The sequence below is a fragment of the Gallinula chloropus genome (genome assembly GCF_964237585.1).
Source record: "Gallinula chloropus genome assembly, chromosome: 17".
Lineage (NCBI taxonomy): Eukaryota > Metazoa > Chordata > Aves > Gruiformes > Rallidae > Gallinula > Gallinula chloropus.
The window spans coordinates 4667272-4687640 of record NC_140102.1 but is presented as its reverse complement, the minus strand read 5'-3'; the positions used below and the strand labels follow the sequence as shown (position 1 = coordinate 4687640).

The following is a 20369-nucleotide window of genomic DNA, read 5'->3' as shown; positions in this document are numbered from 1 at the left end:
GGGAGGTACCACAGCTCAGCGAGTAGCAGCAGACCTCAGAACGAGTCTCAATACACCCATAAGGTATTTTATTTTACAATATCAAAATACTCCACCCATCTTTAAAATAATTTATTTCAGGTCTTTAGAAGGTGTGGTAACTTTTGGGTATTATTTTTAACAGTGGTCCATTCACACGTACTGTTCTGCTTTAAAACCTCAAGGCGACTGGTCATTACATTATCCTTATAACACCATCTCCTTACCACGTCCATGTAACCTGTACTATCTTCCAAGCTCTTACAAGTGTGATAGTCATTGAAGAAGATAGATATATCCTGTCCACCAAGTCCTCTGTTACAGATAGAGTTTAATAAGTTCATCACTGACAGCTGATGGAGTTAATACACCGAGGTCTGTAAACAGTAATGTAATTAGTGATGGTGATGTGTAGTCAATCCAGGGATGTTCCTCTGTTAGATTCTGACTTGTTTTCAGAGTGTCTGCTTTATACTAAAAGGAAACAGACCGTATGTTATTAGGCAAGTTAAACCCTTGAGCAGATGTTTGTGGTAAAACTGAAGGAAGTCAATGGCTTTAAAATGAGGCGTAGGCTGGTCCCAATCATGGTCTCAGCTGTTTTGTCTTCTATATAAAGTACAATCTTTAGTTCTGAAATGTATCAATTTGTTTCTTGCTCTCAGCTGCTCCTGTGCCTCAAAGGAACTGCTTTAGGAACTAAATGTTGGTATTACGACAAATTATGGCTGTTTGACATGTGACTGTAACATGGAGCAACTCCATATTATGTAAGTAAGCTACAGTAGAGAGATCCAGATAAATGAAGACATGCTTAGATGAAAATTATTCATCAACATGTAAGTGTGCATCTTAGCTGGCTAAGAAGTAATTTGAATTTCTCTTACCTTAAACTTATCTGGGACATCCTGCTGATTCAGAGGGAAAAGCCTTACAAACTTGAAACTTTCTGCTACCACGTAGAATGGCTTATTCTGAGCTTTGGCACAGACAGCAATTTGATTAGTGCCAATCTGTGGAGACAGATGGAAAACAACATGCAGACTCTGTGCTAGCATGACACAGTATTGCTCAGTTACCAACAATAACTAGGGTGTTACTGGATAATGTCCAAATAGAAAAGCTTTTTCAGAAAGCCTTGAATTCTTGAAAGAAACAAAACTTTTAGCAGTCTAGAGTTTACAGAAGGATGTAATAAACTCAGTACCTATTACCTTGTTAATAATGCCACCGCTTTCAACTACGCCTTCGGCACCAACTAACACCAGGTCCACTTTCTCCATAATGTAGCTGTTCAAAGGGGGAAAAAAATCCAAATCTTATGGGGTAATATGACAAATGACTTGTTGAACAGAAATTAGTAATTCAAACAGTCTGTCACGTGTCTGAACTAGCTTCATCTACCTGTGTAACAGCCTTGGAGTGAGCCTTCATCTCCATCCCTGGCAGGAATATTAAGTAACCATACCTCCTCCAGCCCCACCTGACATTGGGAATAGTGTAAATGCTGGAAGAAGTTGAGATCTGCCTAGGAATGACCCTTGATTACAGGAACATGGGTGCTTGTGATAAGATACTGACTACACAGAAAAGTGTAACTGCACTGTGATGACTTTTGCCAAATACATAGGATGCTCCTCATCCAATGCCCCTATCTTTACCTCCATCCAGGGGGTTTTGTTTATTGAAAATACAGATCTAAAAAGAAAACTATCAACTAAGTGATGTGGATGGACTTAATGTGTTCAACAGGACTTGTAGACTTGTCGGCTTAAGGCATTATCTTCCCTGGGCACAGCTGCTTTGTGAAGCAGACTGTACCTGTCACAGGCATCCTGCACTTCTACAGGAATTGAGGTTCAGATACACTGTAGTGTTTTTTCTCAGGTTTTAGACTTATGCTAAGTAGCAAATAGCTAAATCCCCAAATGACAGCACAGATACAAATCAGGAAATAAGTACCCTTTTTTGCATAGCTCCTCAGTTCTTTTTTACAGACCTCCCCAAGTTACCCACTTAGCTCTAGCTCTCTTTCATTCTAACAAGCAAACATCAAATAGGTGTTTTGCAGCAGACACTCTCCTGTCATACAGCTAATGGTGTAACTTGTTTAGCTTGTTTGATGACTCTTAAGTAACAACCTCTGTAGTTTGGACAAACTGCTAAAACAAAATTGTGATGAACAATATTAAGCTTTAACCATCAGACTTACCCAACTGCAGCATCCAGAATCACAGTCACAGGAATGTTCAGTTTTCTCAAGGCTTTTGCCATTTTTTGCCTATTAAAAAAAAAATCCAACAAAAAACATGTTAAAAGTTTACAAGAATTTTTATTAACAACAGTACTAGCAAAATACTGTCCATGTTTCCTTGCCTGTGGTTTTGGTTTATAATGTTCACTCTAATAGAAAATAAGTTCATCTGTAGAAATGGAAACAAGCAGATTACAGCAGACTGAACAAAAGTAAAGTCTGTTTTAGCAGTCAGGAATTACAGCTATGGAGAGGTGAGTCAGTGAATTATTGTTAAGGTAACAGATTACCTGCATCATTGCAGGTTTTTTTCATCAACAGGGTGTAAAAAACAATAACTTCTAGCAGTGCACCCCATGCTTTTATTAATTTCAGTGAAGCAGGAAAATGCTTGATTCTAGTGAAAGCCTTGGTAGCAATGTGTATTCTCCAGTATGCAGGATTTACTACTTCACTTATACAGCAGGATATGCTGGAGAGGGAAGGCTTGTTCTCTTCCTAGCAGTAACATCAGCCCTCTACCACCTCCCAAGGGAAAGGTGGGCTGCCTGGTAGGGACTGAAAGCTTGTAAACCTTTGAGCACAACCTAGGCAACACTGTAATTGGAACATTTAGAATGGGAAATTACTTGCAACTGTTGTTTTGCTTGGTTGGTTTTTTTCCAAATTGTCCAGAACAACACAGTATTGTGACAGTTACCATTTAAAATGCTGCTGTGAAACCTAACAGCTTTTCTTAAGGTATGCAGATTTTATGTTAGCTGTAACTTACCCTGTTAACCAAGATAAAACACAAATTAATGAGTACTTGCCCTGCTTGATCAGGCTGTGACTCAGTAACATAAACACTGAATCGCTTCTTTGACTCAACAGCTGCTTCCAGCACTCTGAGGACCACTCTTGAGTAGGCATGTGTCAGTATTCGCTGTCAAAAAGTAATAATAATCACACATGACTTTTTGTTGAGTTTTGGGAAACCTTTACATTTGTTATGTATAGGTTTTTACATCACACAACCGTCCAGCAATGTTAAATAATAATTCTACAAATCACAGGGCAGCATATCACTCTGAGCTGGACGTTACGTGCCCCACCGTGATGCAGCCAAGGGATGATGTTCTAGTACCTCAAATGCAAGCTTGACACTGCATCTCTTTGGCACCTCTTAGAGCAGACCACAAGCTAAAGCTGGACTGCATGGAATCAAATTAGGGGGAAGGGGATGAGACTTAACAAAATTAATTAAGGGTGATGTTACAATTATGTGCAGAAGCTGCCACCAGCCAGCACAGTCGTGAATGTCAGGAAACTTCCCTCCTCCTCCTGTTTGTCAATTGCTGCAAGGAGCAGAGCATCAGAGCAAGAGCATTCCCAGCTCAGCTCAGCCTACTTACGGCCCCGTCTCTGATGAAAGGATGGCACAGCTTGGCGATTTTGTTCCTGGAGAGAGACACTTTCGTGAGGAAGATCTCTCCGCGCTCAATCATGATTTCTTTGCACTTGGAGTAGTCCTGGAAAACACAGCCATGTCTGCAGCGGGGCTGGAGGGTGCCCCAGCCGGCAGCACGGCTGAGCGGGGACAGCCCCTCTTACCGAATACTCCAGGGAGGTCAGGCTGATGAAGCGCAGGAAGAGCTCCCCGCCGGAGGAGACGGCCACCGAGGAGTCCACCCGAGACAGGGTGTCGATGGCATCCAGCAGACTGCTCCTCAGGCCCTGGATGGTCTCACCTGCGGGAAGGCGGAGGTACGCAGTCAGGGCAGGGCCTCACCGACACGGGCCTCGTCGTGGGGAGATCCCGGGCAGAGGGGTAACCCCGTCCCGCCCGGGGCTGGGGGGAGACCCAGGCCCACCTCGGTCCTGCTTGAGGAAGCCCAGCAGCGCGCGGATGGCGGCCACGGCCGAGGCGACGTCGGGGTCGTCCCTCAGCTGCGCCCTGAAGGTCTCGATCAAGTCTGCAAGGCAACGGGACGCGTCAGGCCCGGCCCGGCGCTGCCCCGCGGCGCCAGCCCCCCGCCCCCCTTACCGTCCGTGCTCATGGCCGCGGCCGCTCCGCTGCCCGCACGCCTCGCCTGGGCGTGCCGTCGCTTGCGTGACGAGACCCCTTTGGATGACGTAGCACCGCACCGTGCCGTCATCGCCAGGCGCCGTAAGCAGCTGGTGCTTCGGAGTGGCACTATGAGTGCGGGTGAGGCGGGGGGTCTCGGGGAGCGCGGCGGGGGAAGGGGTGGGCAGAGCTTCGCCTCAGCCCGCGGGCGGGCCGGGCTGCGGCCCCTCTGGCGGCTGGGATCCTTTGGGAGGAGGCAGGACGGCGGCCGAGAGCGGGGCGCTGGGCAGCGGCTTTACCGCCCCTGTGCTTCCTAGGTGAAGCTGCCGGGCAGCCCGCCCTGCCCCGCCGTGCCCCGCCGGCGAGTTCCCCGTGTTCCCGCCGCGGGCTCGGCCCGGCTCCGGCTCCTCTGACCTCCCTGCGGCCCCGGGAGAGCCCCTCTGCTTGGGGTCGGTGCTCCTTGGTGTTCGCACGGAGCTCGGAGTGACGCTGCCGTGTTGTCGGTTTTTCAGATGATGAGCTGAGTCTGCTGGTCATCGTCATCGACACCAACCCTATCTGGTGGGGAAAGAGGGCGCTGGGAGAAGCTGAGGTGCGTCTCCTCGGTGTTGGTACTGCTGACAGGGACTTCTGAGGGAAAGAGTCTATTTAAAAAACAAATCTTCTCAAGGAGCCAACCGCTGGGATTAGCCTCTGACTTCTGAACTGTCCAGCACTGTCTGCTCACAGAGATTTGATGGATATTGGAATACTTTTCCCAAAATAGCTGTTGTTGTATGTTTGACAAAATTTCCTTTCTAAATGTTTCCAATTAAGAGATTAATTTCTTTTTGTGTCTTCAAATTCAAGGTCTTTTAACTCGAGAGGTTTGAGAGGCAGCTCTTTGTGAGGCTTCTTTTAAATCCCTTAAATGTGTGTAAATGTTATTGTGCTACATCTACTTTTTTTCCCTTCTTTCAGCAGTTCACCCTGTCAAAATGCATTGATGCAGTGATGGTACTGGGAAACTCACACTTATTTATGAACCGCACCAACAGACTGGCTGTGATAGCAAGTCACACACAAGAAAGGTATAGTTGCTTCTTAACAGTGGTAAGGTTTAATGTGCAATCTCCTATTTCTGTCTTGAAACCAGGTTTACAATACATAGTGTTATCTTAAAGCTATAAATTACTAAAACTGCACAGGAAAGAAATAATCTGACTTATTGCCTCACACAAGGCAATTAAAAAAAGCTTGAGGCAGAAAAAAAAAGGTTTAAATTTAATTTTACTTTAAAATATAGGGAGATTGGATGAGAGAGATGTGGCAAGCAGGACAATGCAAGTGGCAGAAGTTTCCTGTTTAGTGGGTATTTTTTCCCCCACAGGTTTGTGAGTCTTGGGATCTACCCTGAAGTGCTGGCATGGTGTCTATTTGCCAGTTCTCTTAAGAGATGTCTTGAAAGCAGGGAGGTGAATGTGGGTTTTAGTCCATTTTGAGTTTCAAGATTGCCCACCTCATTTAGTCTCTTTAACATCTGAAGTTTTAAAATTATTTGAAGTTATACTTCAGAGTATTGCTGTCTACACCTGGTTAGTTTATTGCATTTTTTTTTTCTAAGGGCAAAGCATTAATACTCTGTTTTTCCTCTTTCAGCCGTTTCTTGTACCCTGGGAAGCGTTGGGCTTTTGCAGATCTCTTTGGAGATGGCAGTAGTTCCATAGAATCTAATTGCTCTGGCAGCAAGGATGGAAAATACGAGTTGTTAACAGCAATAAATGATGCAATTGCAGAAGAGATTAAGGACCTTATGACAAAAAGTAAGGGAAAAAATTAAAATCTAGGCTTAATATGCAGAGTTGCAGAACACTAGGACTATCATGAGTTGTAGGAATTTCCCTTATTTTGATTGTATGCTTTTTAAAATGTTCAGAGTAGGTAAGTTCATTATGCTTGGTGTCTCAGGCCTCTGTATTAATACAGTTTGCCAAAGATAAAACTTGTAGGTTTTGATATGGTGAAGTTTAGTGACTGCTTTTATGTAAAAACTAACTTTTGCAACTTTTCTTGCATTGCAGCTGAAATGAAGGGCCAGCAGACAGAAACTCTGTTAGCAGGATCACTTGCTAAAGCTCTTTGTTGTATCCTTTTGATCACAGAATCTTCAAAGTCTTTATTTTAAGACTGTTTCTTATGCTACTAATGAAATTTTACTATTCCTGTTCTACAATACTACTCAAAACTGAAGTGTTTGCCTGATAACTGTGGGTCATGCTTATTAAAATGTGTGTTGGCTAAGGTGGTGAATTCTTGGTGTGGATACTGCAATTATTTCTAAGAATAGAACATAGATTCCTTAATGCTGACTGGCACAGATATCAACAAGATGAGCAAAGAAGTTAAAGGTAATGCTGCTTCTGTTTTGAACACTTATTAGATATTTGAATCACAGTAACAGATATAAATACATACAAACAAGTGTGCTTATGTTTTGATACCCCCCCATTTCCAAAGTTGGCAATAACAGGTACAAGTTTATCCCAGTCATTTGAAGTTGCCCAGTTTAGATTAGGTCTGGGTGATGATTAGAAGTAAAGAACTTGTTTGTTAGTCCACATACTTATTCTGATTTTCTGTTGCATCCAAGTGAAATTCAGGAAACCAGAATCTCTCAACCTCCAGTTGTTTTCTAAAGAGGAACTTTTCCAAAGTTGCATGCTGCAAAAAACTCCCTCCAAAGGGATGGTCTGCAGAGCTGGGATGAAAGTTGAAATTCTTACTCAGTTTTGGTCTTCCTCTTTTGATATCTGTAACCAGGAAAGGTGCTATTTGTGCAAATAGCTTTGCAAGGACCATACTGGATTAGAATCAGCTGTACATTTCAGATTACTGTAGTCCATGAGGAATATATAATGTGAGATATGTCTTTTCAGCCAGTGAGTTGGTAATGAACAGCTTGGAACATTTCTTTCCTGATCTACATCTAACTGCTTTTGAACAATAAATGTAATGGGTCTGCTTTTATAACAAGTCTGAATTAGTCCACAGATGCTTGTCACTGGGACTGTAAAACAGTTTCTTCTTTGTATTTTAGCTGAGCTGAGAGATCTAACATCTTGGATGTTAGATACCTAATGGAGATGTTAGATGCTACAGACTTAAAAGGGCAAACTACATGTGATGGAACCAATGTGCTCATGCATTTCTTTTTCTTTTTAATACTCAGCCAATCAAGAAATGAAATCAAGGATTTTGGTAAGAACTTCTGCTATCAGTTTTCTTTTAGTCTTGAAACCCAGTGATACTATGTAGGCTAACAAATTTCAATTGTTTTATTCAGGTTATAAAAGCAGCAGAAGACAGTGCCTTGCAATATATGAATTTCATGAATGTGATCTTTGCAGCACAGAAACAGGTGAAACTGGCTTTTTTTTTTCATAAGTATTATCTCTTATTAATGCGTAAAGTTTGGTTGTGTTCTGATCAAGTGTAAGAGCATCCCCATGGCTGTGGTGGTCCTGCAGCAGCAAAAGCACGTGCATTTATATCTGGAGTGCGTTTGTAGCAGAAACAGGTCGTGACAGTCACACTGATGAGGCTGTGTTGGTCCTAGCTGAATTTGCTTTTCATCTCTTCTCTTGCAGAACGTTTTGATTGATGCCTGTGTCTTGGACTCTGATTCAGGTCTTCTGCAACAGGTGCAGACTTCCTACTCTTATTTGCTGTTTGTAGATACTTGATGCTAGATAGTTTGACATATTCTAAAGCTCTCCTCTTCCCTTTGTTTTAAGAGTGGGTGTGGAAATACATTTGTGCATCTTTGACATTTCCAACATGCAGGCCTTGTGCAGTATGTGGCTATTTTAAACATTGTGTTAATCTCATGAAACATAATGGTCCAATCATGCTCTTTGCTTTGCAGGCCTGTGACATTACAGGTGGCATATATCTGAAAGTGCCCCACATGCCATCCCTTCTGCAGTACCTGTTGGTGAGTCATGTTAAAATCTTACTGACCTCACTGACAAGGTAGTACAGCAGTACCATTTCACTTTGCAAATTATTTTTTCTCAATTCCTGCAGTGGGTGTTTCTTCCTGATCAAGAGCAAAGGTCACAGCTTGTCCTTCCTCCTCCTATTCATGTTGACTACAGAGCTGCATGCTTCTGTCATCGAAATCTTATTGAAATTGGTTATGTGTGCTCTGTGTGCTTGTCAAGTAAGTTTATAAATATTTAAGTCTGGTTTCTTACCTTCAAGTGAACTGTTTGAGTGAATGCCAATTCTTTTTATTTTCCAGTATTCTGCAACTTCAGTCCTATTTGTAGTACATGCGAGTAAGTGTTTCATCTTCTTGTTTCAGGGGTGGGTGTGGAAATATGTTCAGTGTATCTGACAGATCTTTTTGTATGATTGTTTTGCAGGACTGCCTTCAAAATATCATTGCCACCTGTCATGAAAGCTAAGAAGAAGAAATTAAAGTTAGCTGTGTAACAACATTATATAAATACATCATTACCTCCTCCAGTCATTCCATGAAATGGAATATACATGAGAAATCAACAGCACTTTTTATTGGATATGAAAGAGCTGTATGCAGTGGTGCTACTAGTTTCTTATGGGATAGGTATTTGAGTTGTATGCTTTCTACACAGCCCTTTAAGTAACAAATCACTGTATTGCCATATACCTGTGCCAGTGGAAAACAAAAAAAAAATAGAAATCTATGTAATATGACAGACAGACACACTTTTTTTAAAATATGTGGTTTCAGGTCTGGCATTTGACAAGTAGGAAGGAGAACTTTTGGACTGGTGTTCTTTATGTCAGAACAGTGAGGGTAGGCTGCATATTTCTGAACAGGGCCTTGTTTTGAGCAAGCAAAACAAAAAAATCTACTTTTAAAAAGGTAACTATAACTTGATCCTTTTACTTGTTGTTAGTAAGTGATGATCTCCTGAAAGGAATAGAGAGACCTATTGTTTCCCCCACAAAAAAGACTATTTTTCCCCCGAGTTGCATACAGCAATTCCTCTCATGTCTTACTTGCACCAGGTTTTTGTCACAAATGTAACAGTTGTACTAAGTGCCACTATTTTGCTGGCTTGTTTGATTGCCAGAAACTATTTTGTTTGAAGGCTGTATTTATAATTTACTTTGTATCAAATATTTGTAATAAACGGGCCTAGGTCTTGCTCTAGGAACGGGTGATTTTGAAGGGTGAGCTGCTTGGACTTCTACTGTGTTGCAAGTAGTTACTGCCTGGAGTGCCTGAGGGAGGATGAGGGCTGGGTGGAGTTAGGTGAGAGGAGAAGCAGTCTGGTTTGGTCTCGCTTGGTTGATATCGCTTTCGGCTGTGCGATCGTTACAGAGAGGCGGCCCAGCCGGGCTGAGCGACCGGCCGCAGAGGTGGCCGCCGCCGCCGCCATCCCCGTGAGGCGGCGGCTCTCCCCGCCCTTTCCCGTTGCCATGGCGCCGTGCTGTCGCCGCAAGATGGCGGTCGGGCGGCAGCCGGCTCAGCGGCGCGGCTCTTAAGACGCCATGACGGCTGCTTTCCTCGGGGCGCTGCTGCTGCTGGCGGTACCTTGCCCCGGGCAGCGGGCTTGGGACCCCGGTGGGTGAAAGGCGTTAGGGGCTGCGATGAAAGGCGGCCTCCGGAGGAGGAAATGGGGGCAGCGGGGGCGGCGAGGCTGTTGAGAGAAGGGGGCTAAAAGGGCGGCCGGGGGTGCGGGGAAAGGAGAGTCGGTCCGCGGCGGGACCTTCCCTGAGCGGCTAACGCTGGGGCCTCGCCGAGGAGGCCACGAAGGCCCTGAGGGATGATAAGGAGGTTGCCTTGGACCTGGAGGTTGTGGACCTTTGGTGCCCCCACCCGAAGGTGTCCTGGAGGGTCCGGCTGCTGCTTCGTGCTGGGGAGATTGGGAGTGGGGACGGGGGAGCAGCTTCTGCTGGACTTCTCACGTTGGTAAAATCTGTAAAGGAAACTCCAGTGAAACTCCTGACTTGGGGTCTTAAACTGGAAACTGTGGCCCCATGCTGAGGGCAGTTGCTTGCAATTACTGGGTTACAGCTAGCAGTACACCCTGATAAGCTTCATGACTGTGAGAAATTAAAAAATGGGACCTCAAATCCACAAAAAAATGCTAAATGTGTTGTTTCCTGACCTGTGTGGTATCTGCACGGCCTCACATGTGCTGCAGCCTCTTGCCTTGTGTTTACTGAGCATCTTGACACAAGTAAACTTGTGTTATAGAAAACTGGTGAGCCCACAGCTCTAGCACTTTGCAAGAATGTAAATACAGTCCTGTGCTAGGCATCACAAGATATTTTTGCTCAATTTATGATGATTTAAAAGTATAGGATAGTTAGAATCTAGCCCAAGTGTAAGATCTAATTATGTTTTACGCATGTTACTTTTTTCCACTAGTCTGTATTAACACTTGTTTGTTTCTTCTATTTCTTAAGTCTTTCAGCCTTCATTTATCCATATGTCAGGGCCCAGCGTCAATTCATTTTTTCTTGGAAATTCTTCAGGAGTTAATTTTTCTATAATTATAAGTCCTATAGATGAAGAGACAGGTAAGAACACTTCACGTCCTCCCTGTCCCTCAATAATGTATAAATAAATGTTTGAATTACTAATATGTTTACACTAAAATTACAATTTTAGAGAAATAGGAGTGCACTTCATTTAGTGCTTTATAGTTACTGAAATAGAAACTCCAAAGGTCTTCTGCTGCTTAAGCAGTTAGTACTCTGACTCCTTGTCAGCTCAGCCTGAGGTTGTGCCTACTCGAAGGCACAAGAGGAGTTTAAATGTACTTCTTATTTTCCAGTCTTTTCTAAATGATGGTGGAATACTTACATTTTTTGTTTTGATACAGGAAAATTGCAACTTGCAAACTGCAGTGGAAGTAAAAGAGCTGATGATTGGAATTTGAATGTAACACCTGGCATGGTATGTAAAATACCGATTTTTCTCTGAAATGGGGAGGATTGAACTGTCATATATTAAGGGCTAATGAAATACTAGCAAAATGTTAATACTAAGAACCCAGTTTGAATGGTTTTGCCTCTGCCTTTTTCCTTGACATGATCTTTGTGTGGATGAGTTTGCAGAGATGTACCCTTGATACTGGTTCCTTGTTGCCCACCTCTTCTCCAGAGCTGCCTGTGCTTCCTGACTGGCTGTAGCATTTGAAACAATTTCAGATCTGCTGGAAGGAGCTAATGAAATTAACAAAGTAGTGCTTTATACAGTACAAGCTCTGGAACATTTATATTTATTAGACTTGCATTCAGTGTTACGTTACACATAATTCCTTAGAGGTAATTAACATAATACCAGCCATCAAAGCTCTAAAACTTTATTTTGCATTTTTTTCAGACGACTTCCAAAGTGACAATAAGCTTGAGTAGAAATCTGCAGTTGTGTTTGCCGAATGCCAGTGACTGCTGCACAACACCTCTCTGTGTGGTTGAAACACTTCAGGTTTTAGCTTGCCGTGATTCAGCGGTGTTGGCACATCTCTTGATTCAAGCTGAAATATATGCCAACTCCTCCTTTACAGGAAATGTGTCAGGTAAGTGTTCAGATGTACCAAAGAAGAAATGGCATTTTTGCTGTTCTTTCCTTCTATATATGAAAAAATAAACATTGGGATTTGGGCAGCAGCAATAGGTACTGAATAATTGTTAATGGACTTTAACAAAAGGTGTGTACACAGCTGGAATACACTGCAGTGTGCATGGTCTTACTTATTTAGATTCCAGTCCATTTAATCTGACTTTTAAAAAAAATTATTTTACAGAAAATGCAACTATCATCCCAAACCAAGTGTTTCAGCCATTGGGCTCTTGTCCTTGTGACTTGACGACTGGAGCTTGTGATGTTCGTTGTTGTTGTGATCCAGTATGTATTTCATATTAGACTTTGATGAAGTGTTTAAAGATTTCTAGGCTCTTCCTGTTGTTTGGGGAGAGAGGCAGGGGTACTGAATGATTTAGACTAGATGGGGCTAGAGGGCTTGTCTGGATTTTCAAGTATTTCTAATAGTAAATACGACTTTTCTCAGCAAACTGGGTTTGATTTACCTGTAATTATAAAATCATAGTAATTGCTAAAAAATTACCATCCTTTCTCTTTCAGGAATGCACACCAGACTTGAAGCAGTTATTCAATGAATCATGTTTCACTGGAGTGTTTGGTGGGGATGTAAACCCACCTTTTGATCAGCTGTGCTCTTCTCGATCAATGGAATATACCCCCAACTGGTTTCCCTTCCTTTGCATACAGTCTTCTCTTAACAATACACCATTTCTTGGCTACTTTTATCATGGCTCTACGTAAGTTTTAAGAAAATTTACTTTCTCAGCACATCTGTTAGGCATGCCACCAAAAATATAACCTGTTTCTATTATGAAAGTTATTACACAATTGGAATTTTAGGGTATGGACTTCACAAATGGAGAAATATCCTCGGTAGTATGAAAGAGCATGGGGCATGAAAGCAAATGTATCATTATTTGTGGGAGGTAGAGAGTAAAAAACTGATTAATCTTTAAACTTGTTTGCAGTTCTACACCCAAAGCTCCTTTGTTTAAGATCTCTTTACAAACTTCTCCTGGGAAACTTTTCACTGGTTACAGACAAGGAGATCCAATTATGACAGAAGAAAATGAATATTTTACCGTTCCCCAGGTAATTGCTTCATGTTTAGGAGCTCTTGGTTTGTTTGGTGTTCTCCATATATCGTACTCCTTATGGCTTTGTAACTAGATTCTGCAGCTTGCTCTTGTGAAGTGATGGAATATATTTTTCACACACACACACACACACACACACACACACACACACACACACACACACACAAATAAAGTGTCATAAAATTATTAAAAGTAACCATTGTCCTTCCTGGTACCCCTTGCCCACCTCCCAAAATGGTAAAGTTTTAATTATTTCAAGAGGTAAACGGTAAGCTTAGGGCCCCAATTAGTAGTTTTTGACTTATATTTACATGTTTCCTGGCTTGCCTGGTGCATTACTGAGCACTAGTTGGTTGGTTTTCCCTTTGAATTTTAGTCATCAGATTACTTGTTGGTCAGTGCTGTATGGCTGTGGTACATACTTGGAGCATTTCACTAACAAATAGTCTTAAAATGAAAAGCAAAGAGCTAGGAAAGGGTCCCACATACTTCTTTCTGTTGAACTACCTGCAGCAATCCATGGCTGGACAGTGTGTTAGAAGTGCTCCGGTAGCGTATCTTCAGAACTTTGATGTCAAATGCCTTACTGATCTAGCATCTTACAGGGAAGGACTTCCCCATGACGTGAGGATCAACAGTGGTACTGGAGGTATGCTGCACAAACCTTAACAGAATTGTGGTTTATGGTTCTCAGAACTGCTAGAACAGAACATGCCAGAGAGCTGTTGACATGGTATCTACATGTGATGTCTTTGTATCTGCTGGCAGTTCAGTATCTGAGGGTGTTTTATTCCTGTTTCTGATGACCTTCCAACAAGTGTCCCACAATTTCCTAAGATTTAGGATATAAGAAATGATGGGATTGGCCTTTGTTTCCCATTTATCTGTTTCTGTGACTCATACTAGTTATGACCACATTTGACAAAACAGAGCTTCTCTCCCACTTCCCAATTTCAGTCTGTTGCAGGGCCCTTTTTCTGTCAAGTGGGTGCAGTATCATCCTTCTGGTGAGAAGTACTTACCTTCTGCATTACAAAAGCATATACTTATGAAGTGTCATGAGATAATATGATTGCCAGCATGAAGATAATTAATCTTACCCTATGTAATTGTGTAATTTTGTTTATGTTACCTTTGTAAGACCCAGAGATAACTAGCTATGTTCTTAAAATACATGTGGTCATTTACAAAAATTAATTTTCTACTCCATTTTCATAACAACAAGGATTGCACCTTGGATGTGAAGATAGTGTATCTTCTCTCTTATTAGCCAGGATTACTGCAGTGTTTGTTTTTCATTCTCAGACTTGATCCAACAAAATGTCATCTATAGGACTATTGCTGATAAGGGCGAATTCATCACTGAAAGTGGTATGTCTTTTCCTTCTAATAAACGTTTCTTGCCTACCTTGGGCTGTATATGAAATAATCACTTTGATGCCTAAAATGTTTACTTGCTGCAGTTCTCAGAATGGATCTTATATCTTATCTAATACTCAAAACATATACTGTTTGGCTTACTGCAAAGCAGAAAGTATTTCGTTTACCCCAGCTTCATTTAAAGGTGGTCAAGAAATTGTGTCCCTTAGCTTGAGCTAAAATTATTTTTTGGGAAGAAAAAAAAACCCTGTGCTTTAGAAAGATATAAAAAACACTTAAAAAAATCTCCAGGATGAACATGTGGGTTGGGCAGACTGTAAGCAGATAGGTATGTCTCTGTTTTGTAAGCTTCTCGTGCCTCTTTAAGGGCCTTTTTCAGCCAGTGGAGCATTTACTTGATGTAGAACAGTGGTTCCCAGTCAGTGGAAGGATAATGCAGCACAAATGCAAGTAATGGAACCCAAGCTAATGTGTTTTTTGGGCAGTGATGGCTCCCTGGGAAGGATGAGATGAAAGCAGAGGGAGTCCTGAGTCCAGAGAAGTGCATCAGCTGGTGATGTAAAGTCCAGCTCTGGGTTCTTCTGGAGAAGCTGCTACAGAAGGACCTGGAACCACTGATGTTAAAACATTGATTAGCTATAGGATTGCACTGTTGCACAGCCCTACTAAGATGGGACTTAAACAGTAAAAATAAATTCTTAAAAAGACGAATGTTACGATTTCCAGAATGTTACCAGAATTTTTTTAATGTGTTCTTTTTTCAGCTACAGTACCTTTCTATTTAGCAGTGCTTTTAATTATGGCCTTTTTATTTCTTCTGCCAGAAAGCCTTGATACAGCTGAGGTTCTGTGTCACAACGTAACTTTTGCAGAACATTATACACTCATTTGGAAAGACAAAAATATAGAGCGAGTAAATGTCACAGTCTTCCTTGGAACTCTATGTAATGGAGGTATGAAATGTCTTTTATAGTTTTTTTTTTTTACTTTTTATTTCTTCAGCTTGGAAATTCTGTGGTAAACTCTTACCTACTATTACCTTTAAAAAACAATTTCCCCTGGACTCTGGAAAGAAAACTTATGAGGCTGATTTCCATTATTTTGACTCTTTTGTTACTAATGAAGGGTGAAAGTTGGTGTCCTACACAGAGCATGCTTTTTGCTCATTTATTTATTTAAAAGTAAATTCATATTTTTTTTTCTTTTACCAGAAATACTGACGCAGAGATTCACAGTCAAATTTCTAAATCTAAAGAGTACTGATGCAACAGAACTGTTTGGGAATCCAGGTATTAATACTTCATTTTGCTTCCTAAAAGTGAAACTAAAAAATAAATCCATACTGTACAGATTATTACCAGTGACTATGTTTTCTTTTTCTTTCATTCTTCTTTATGTTGCTGCCCCCACTTTCTTGACTTAATGCATTGCCAATGGTAATAGTGATGACTGGCTTTTGCTGTGTATACATATTGATTATTTAAAGTTGAGTGTGTTCCTACTGTAATGGAAATATCTGCTCTTTTACTTCAAGATTGATGATGTTTCTGATCAAAATAATGTTTATGCTTATAAATTCTTACACAGTCTTCAAAATTTACCCTTCTGTGTTTAGGTTATCAAGTTGGAAAACCAGTGAGAGCTGCAAATATGAATGCTTCTGATACTTTTGGAAGCCTAAACATTTGGCAGCCAGGTACTGACTTGTGAGGTTGCAACTTCAGCTATAGTTAATGCTAAAATGTTTGGTGAGGGATTTTTGTACATATTTTGGTTAAGAATCTCTGCCAAATTTTGCTTTGCTAGACTACTCCTTAGCCTTTGTTAAAACTTCTGTGAGGAAGCCTCTAATGCTTTCTTGGAAAATTTAAAATTTAAATGGACTTGTATCCACATTGGAAATACACCACGTTGTGTTGTGCATTCTAATGCCTGATATTTTTGCACAAAGTTGAAAACTGTAAATTAAAAGGTTGATCCAGGAAAGCTCAAGTAAGATGTTTTCATTTCATAGCTGGCAGTGGTTTATGTACATCGGCAACTTATACACCAGTTTTATTTGGCCTGGATTCATTCTCTGGGTGCACTCTAGAAGTTGATATTAATGAAGATTGCAGCTTTTTAAGGTGAGCTACATAGGCTGGTCTGATTTTCCCTGCATCCCTCTTGTTGCTCATTACATGATTCTCTGTGAGTGGCTATCAGCAGCACTGTTACATTCTTTTTAAATGTTGAGGTGTGTGTTTCAACTTTCTGTGGTTTTTTATATAAAAAGGGGGAATTATAATAATGGTTTCATTCTGATCTTTCCATATTCAAATGAGAATTATGTTGAGGTGGAATGCTTTGCCATTTCTTCCCTTCAACCGATAACTCAATAGTTCAGGTTTGGTTTTGTTGATTTGTAGAGGAAACTGATCAACCCAGGGTGGTACAGTAGAGATTTACTTTTTGTGTAATCTGACATTCTTATTTTGCAGAGGAAATGTAACTGAGAAATTGAATTCATTAATACAAGCTACTCATGTTGGAAAGAGAGACAATGCAAGATACAGTAATCTAAGTGACTGGGTGGAAATTATACGTAAGTGAGGTTTATGTTGCTGTTTATAATGTAAATATGCCTGTATGATGAACAGAGCATCTCAAACCCAAACTGTAACTTCAGATCCCTAAATATACAGATCTGTGTGTCTGGATCCATCCATCCATACCTGTGTACACACATGCATATGTCTCAGTATGTATATGGATACTGCACTAACATGTATCTTACTGCCAGCCTGTAGACATATGATTTCATATTCTACTTCTCTGTTGATGAAGTACTCCTTTTCTTTTTGTGTATTTTATATAGAGAAAACTTTTTATCCCCTGTGTGATTGTTACCAGTATTTCCTTGGACTATGACAGTAGTATAATTATGGAAAATACTGTATTTTCCATAATATTTCCATTGAAATAACTCTGCTCTCCTCAATAGGCCTTGATCCATTCAATTCTGATACCAATGTGAGCAATGGAAACTTCAAAGGCATTTGTCCTGATATTCCTGCAAATCTGAATATTCGCATCATCTTTGCTGATGTGGGTGCAGTACAAGGGATTCCCCAGCAAGAGATTCTTGCAGTGCAGATCAGGTAGAGAGAATTGTGTCTCTGATGGTCTGACAACTAAATGCTTCCTTTGAGAATTGCTTACCTAACATACCCAGATTAATTTTTATAATGTTATTTTGTTATTTCTGATCTTTTGCATGCCTTTTATTTGTGCAACTCAAATTCCTTTGATCATAGCCAGGTTTGCCACCTTTTCTCTGTAATGAAAATAAATCAACTATTAATGATTAAAAGTAGATAATCTTTCTACTTCACTGAAATATTAAAATCTATGAGCACCTCTCCTATGAAGACAGAAGAAATTCTTCCCTGTGAGGGTGGTGAGGAACTGAAGCAGGGTGCCCAGAGAAGTTGTGGATGCCCCATCCCTGGCATGGTTCAAGACTGGGTTGGATGGGGCTTTCAGCAGCCTGGGCTAGTGGTGGGTGTCCCTGTCTGTGGTTATGTGGTGGAACTAGATGGGTTTTGAGGTTCCCTTCCAACCCAAACCAGTCTGATTCTATGCTGCCAATAGTGGGCATGCACAGGGCATTTTATCAGAAGAGTTTTAATTTCTTGTCATGTGGTGGAAGCGACAACATTGTCCTGTGTTCTGGCTTAGCCCAGTACAGAGCTCTTCTTGAGAGCTCAGGTAAATGCCTTATTCTTTCCTGAAAAAGGGAATTTTCACTTAGCAAACACCTATTTTTCCAAGTCAATCCCAGTCAAATAAATGGAATTTTTTTCCACTTCACCTCATTTCCAGACTTTGCAAGATCTCTCCCTGCATGCTTGGAAATCCACAGATCATCACCTGTCCCTTAAAAACTGTGTTATTTTATCGTTTCATAGTTATGCTTAGGTTGTAAATTCCCATTTACAACCCTCAAATAATAGTTACACATATTCTTACAGTTACTCAACAGTCATATGGCAATTCCAGTGTGGGCTTATCTGCGACAACAGCGTCAGCTTTCTTCCTATCACTGCTTCAGTTCAGTTTATTCAAGTGCCAGCACAGCCACCTGTTCCAATGACAAGGTAATTTTTGTAACAAAATATTGCTACTTGAATTACATTAAGCAGAAGTGAAAAACATTGATCAAAAAGGTTACTTTCGTTTGGTGGAGCACAGAGCAAGAAGACTTATTGAGCTAATTCTGTTAGTGACAATCTTCCCCAGGAGCATGAGGAATGTAAAGGCCTGTAAATTACCCTGCGATGCAGAGAAACTTCTGTGCTGTGTGAGGCTCCCAAACTACCCATTGTCTAAAAACATTTGTCACAAAATGACTAAAAATGGCAGATATAGAGTAGGGGGGGAGGCTCCTGTTTTCTATTAGAGAAAAGAGTCAAAGAGAATAATGAGAAGTTTGTGGTTTAGTTTTGTTTTCACTCTTTTTAACTTGTGGTGGTCTGGTGCTGTAGCTAATAAGCCACTTTGATATATATTTATTTATTTTCTTGTCAGATTTCAGATGAATTACACAGAATTTGACTGCAATCGAAATGATGTGTGCTGGCCACAACTTCTTTACCCACTGACACGGTTTTACACAGGTAATAAGCAAAGTGGAATGCCACAAACTGGCCCTGTTTCTTTGAAACATAGTTAGGTGCATGGAGCCCAGTCTGAAGGAATCTTTTGTAATAGGGAATTAAAATTTCTCTTAGGAAGCTTGGTCCAAAGACTCTGTTTAGGTTTTTTCCTTGATAATGCATTAGACTAGAGGAAAAACAATTCCTAGGAGTACTTCCTGAGCAAGCTTGAAATTTTGTGACTATCCAGCAGAGAGAGATTCTTTTTCACTCCCTGTAGAGTTTGCAGGCTGGATAATGTATCATCTCATCCTATGTTCTGTTTCATACTGTAATGGTGGCATTGTCAGTCTGTGCCATTGTGCTTGAAGGGTCCAGGCAGACTTTTTGTTTCTTGCTTTGTTAGGATGTGTTTTTCAGTCAGTCCACACGAATTTGGGTAAAAATCTGCCGTGTTGGTAAGGACACTTAATTTTTAAATGTCTTCTGTGTAAAACTCTGGTGGATCATGTCTTGTGGGAGACTGGAGACACCTGGCATTTCAGAGGGCACCTGGACTCTGCCCTGAGCCCACATTTATTATCTGCACAACTTCAGGGGCTAATTTAGAGAGACTATGAAGCTTTATAAGTATGCAGCATCTATTTAGGCTACACGAATACTTTAATCTCTATCTTTTGGGTTGCCTAAGCTGAAATTTTGCTGTCATATATGCTCATACTTTTTCCTTTCTCCTTCCCCCAGGAGAACCGTATTCCCAGTGCCTTGCCAAAGGCCTGTTCTTGGCGTTTCTCATCGTCCTTGCAGCGATCATGAGTAACCCTTGGTTTTCTGAAGTATGGAGTAACTGCTTGGTTTAAAAACGATGTACAGAGAAGCCACTTTGTTTAATAATTTAAGTATTTTCGGGTAAAATGTATGGATGGATACTGCTGGATTTCGCTGACGTTTTGTATAAATATTTAAAGATCCATAAAACGTTGTTTTCCAGCCCGTTTTCTGGGGGTTCGCTGGGGGTGGGAGGGGGCTCCCCCGAGGGAGCCGCCGGTAAGCAGCATCCCGCGGGGGCTGCCAGGCTAAACAACCAGCCTCGGGCTTCGCGCCGGGCCCCGCTCCGGCCGCAGAACCTGCGGGGCCGGGGCAGCGTCCGCTGCCGCGCTCCGCGTCCGCCGCCCCGCCCCCGGAAGCGTCTGGCCGCGCCTCCCGGAAGCAGCTGGCCGCGCTGCCGGCGGCGGGCTGGGGCGTTCCGCCATGGCCGCCGAACCGCGGCTTCCTGCCGGACGCCGTTCTGCGCCGCCTCGGTGCCCGCCTCGTTGATCCCCGGCGCTGCTCTCCTCCCCGCGGCCCG

At 41.8% G+C, this 20369-nt stretch overlaps 3 protein-coding genes across 5 annotated transcripts; 2 read left to right on the top strand and 1 right to left on the bottom strand.

Annotated features, from left to right (window-relative positions):
- Positions 1-296: 296 nt before the first annotated feature.
- EIF2B1 (eukaryotic translation initiation factor 2B subunit alpha) lies at positions 297-4334 on the bottom strand (the record flags this gene model as incomplete). Of its 2 annotated transcripts, none has more annotated exons than XM_084271997.1 (9): positions 4299-4334; positions 4126-4227; positions 3866-4002; positions 3667-3783; positions 3085-3197; positions 2231-2299; positions 1233-1308; positions 906-1031; positions 297-395 (listed from the first exon to the last, which is right to left on the bottom strand). In XM_084271997.1, exons 1-9 carry the CDS (start codon positions 4309-4311, stop codon positions 381-383), a joined length of 768 nt encoding a protein of 255 aa, XP_084128123.1. In that variant the 5' UTR covers positions 4312-4334. The 2 variants fall into 2 exon arrangements, with proteins under 2 accessions (XP_084128123.1, XP_084128122.1); XM_084271996.1 differs by having other exon boundaries at positions 337-492.
- GTF2H3 (general transcription factor IIH subunit 3) lies at positions 3919-9505 on the top strand. Of its 2 annotated transcripts, none has more exons than XM_084271995.1 (13): positions 3919-4018; positions 4832-4911; positions 5283-5389; positions 5958-6121; positions 6380-6442; positions 6677-6706; positions 7528-7556; positions 7642-7716; positions 7946-7999; positions 8224-8292; positions 8385-8520; positions 8602-8638; positions 8726-9505. In XM_084271995.1, exons 3-13 carry the CDS (start codon positions 5313-5315, stop codon positions 8793-8795), a joined length of 804 nt encoding a protein of 267 aa, XP_084128121.1. In that variant the 5' UTR covers positions 3919-4018; positions 4832-4911; positions 5283-5312; the 3' UTR covers positions 8796-9505. The 2 variants fall into 2 exon arrangements, with proteins under 2 accessions (XP_084128121.1, XP_084128120.1); XM_084271994.1 differs by lacking the exon at positions 3919-4018 and adding an exon at positions 4439-4460.
- Positions 9506-9797: 292 nt separating this feature from the next.
- TCTN2 (tectonic family member 2) lies at positions 9798-19960 on the top strand. The gene is made up of 18 exons (XM_084272136.1): positions 9798-9915; positions 10764-10877; positions 11183-11256; positions 11686-11881; positions 12110-12210; positions 12448-12644; positions 12876-12999; positions 13518-13653; positions 14310-14375; positions 15209-15337; positions 15596-15673; positions 16000-16080; positions 16399-16510; positions 16865-16968; positions 17368-17524; positions 18398-18523; positions 18954-19042; positions 19766-19960. The coding sequence occupies exons 1-18, from the start codon at positions 9843-9845 to the stop codon at positions 19879-19881; spliced, it is 2073 nt and encodes a 690-aa protein (XP_084128262.1). The 5' UTR covers positions 9798-9842; the 3' UTR covers positions 19882-19960.
- Positions 19961-20369: the final 409 nt, after the last annotated feature.

What these genes read in the sequence shown, in the direction of transcription:
- GTF2H3 (XM_084271994.1), top strand. An exon ending in GGGCGCTGGGAGAAGCTGAG is followed by an intron (nt 4,912 to 5,282) that starts GTGCGTCTCCTC and finishes TTCTTTCAGCAG; the next exon opens with TTCACCCTGTCAAAATGCAT. An exon ending in ATTCAGGTCTTCTGCAACAG is followed by an intron (nt 8,000 to 8,223) that starts GTGCAGACTTCC and finishes TTTGCTTTGCAG; the next exon opens with GCCTGTGACATTACAGGTGG.
- TCTN2 (XM_084272136.1), top strand. Translation starts at nt 9,843, where the DNA reads ATGACGGCTGCTTTCCTCGGGGCGCTGCTGCTGCTGGCGGTACCTTGC. An exon ending in GCAGCGGGCTTGGGACCCCG is followed by an intron (nt 9,916 to 10,763) that starts GTGGGTGAAAGG and finishes CTATTTCTTAAG; the next exon opens with TCTTTCAGCCTTCATTTATC. An exon ending in TACTTTTATCATGGCTCTAC is followed by an intron (nt 12,645 to 12,875) that starts GTAAGTTTTAAG and finishes ACTTGTTTGCAG; the next exon opens with TTCTACACCCAAAGCTCCTT.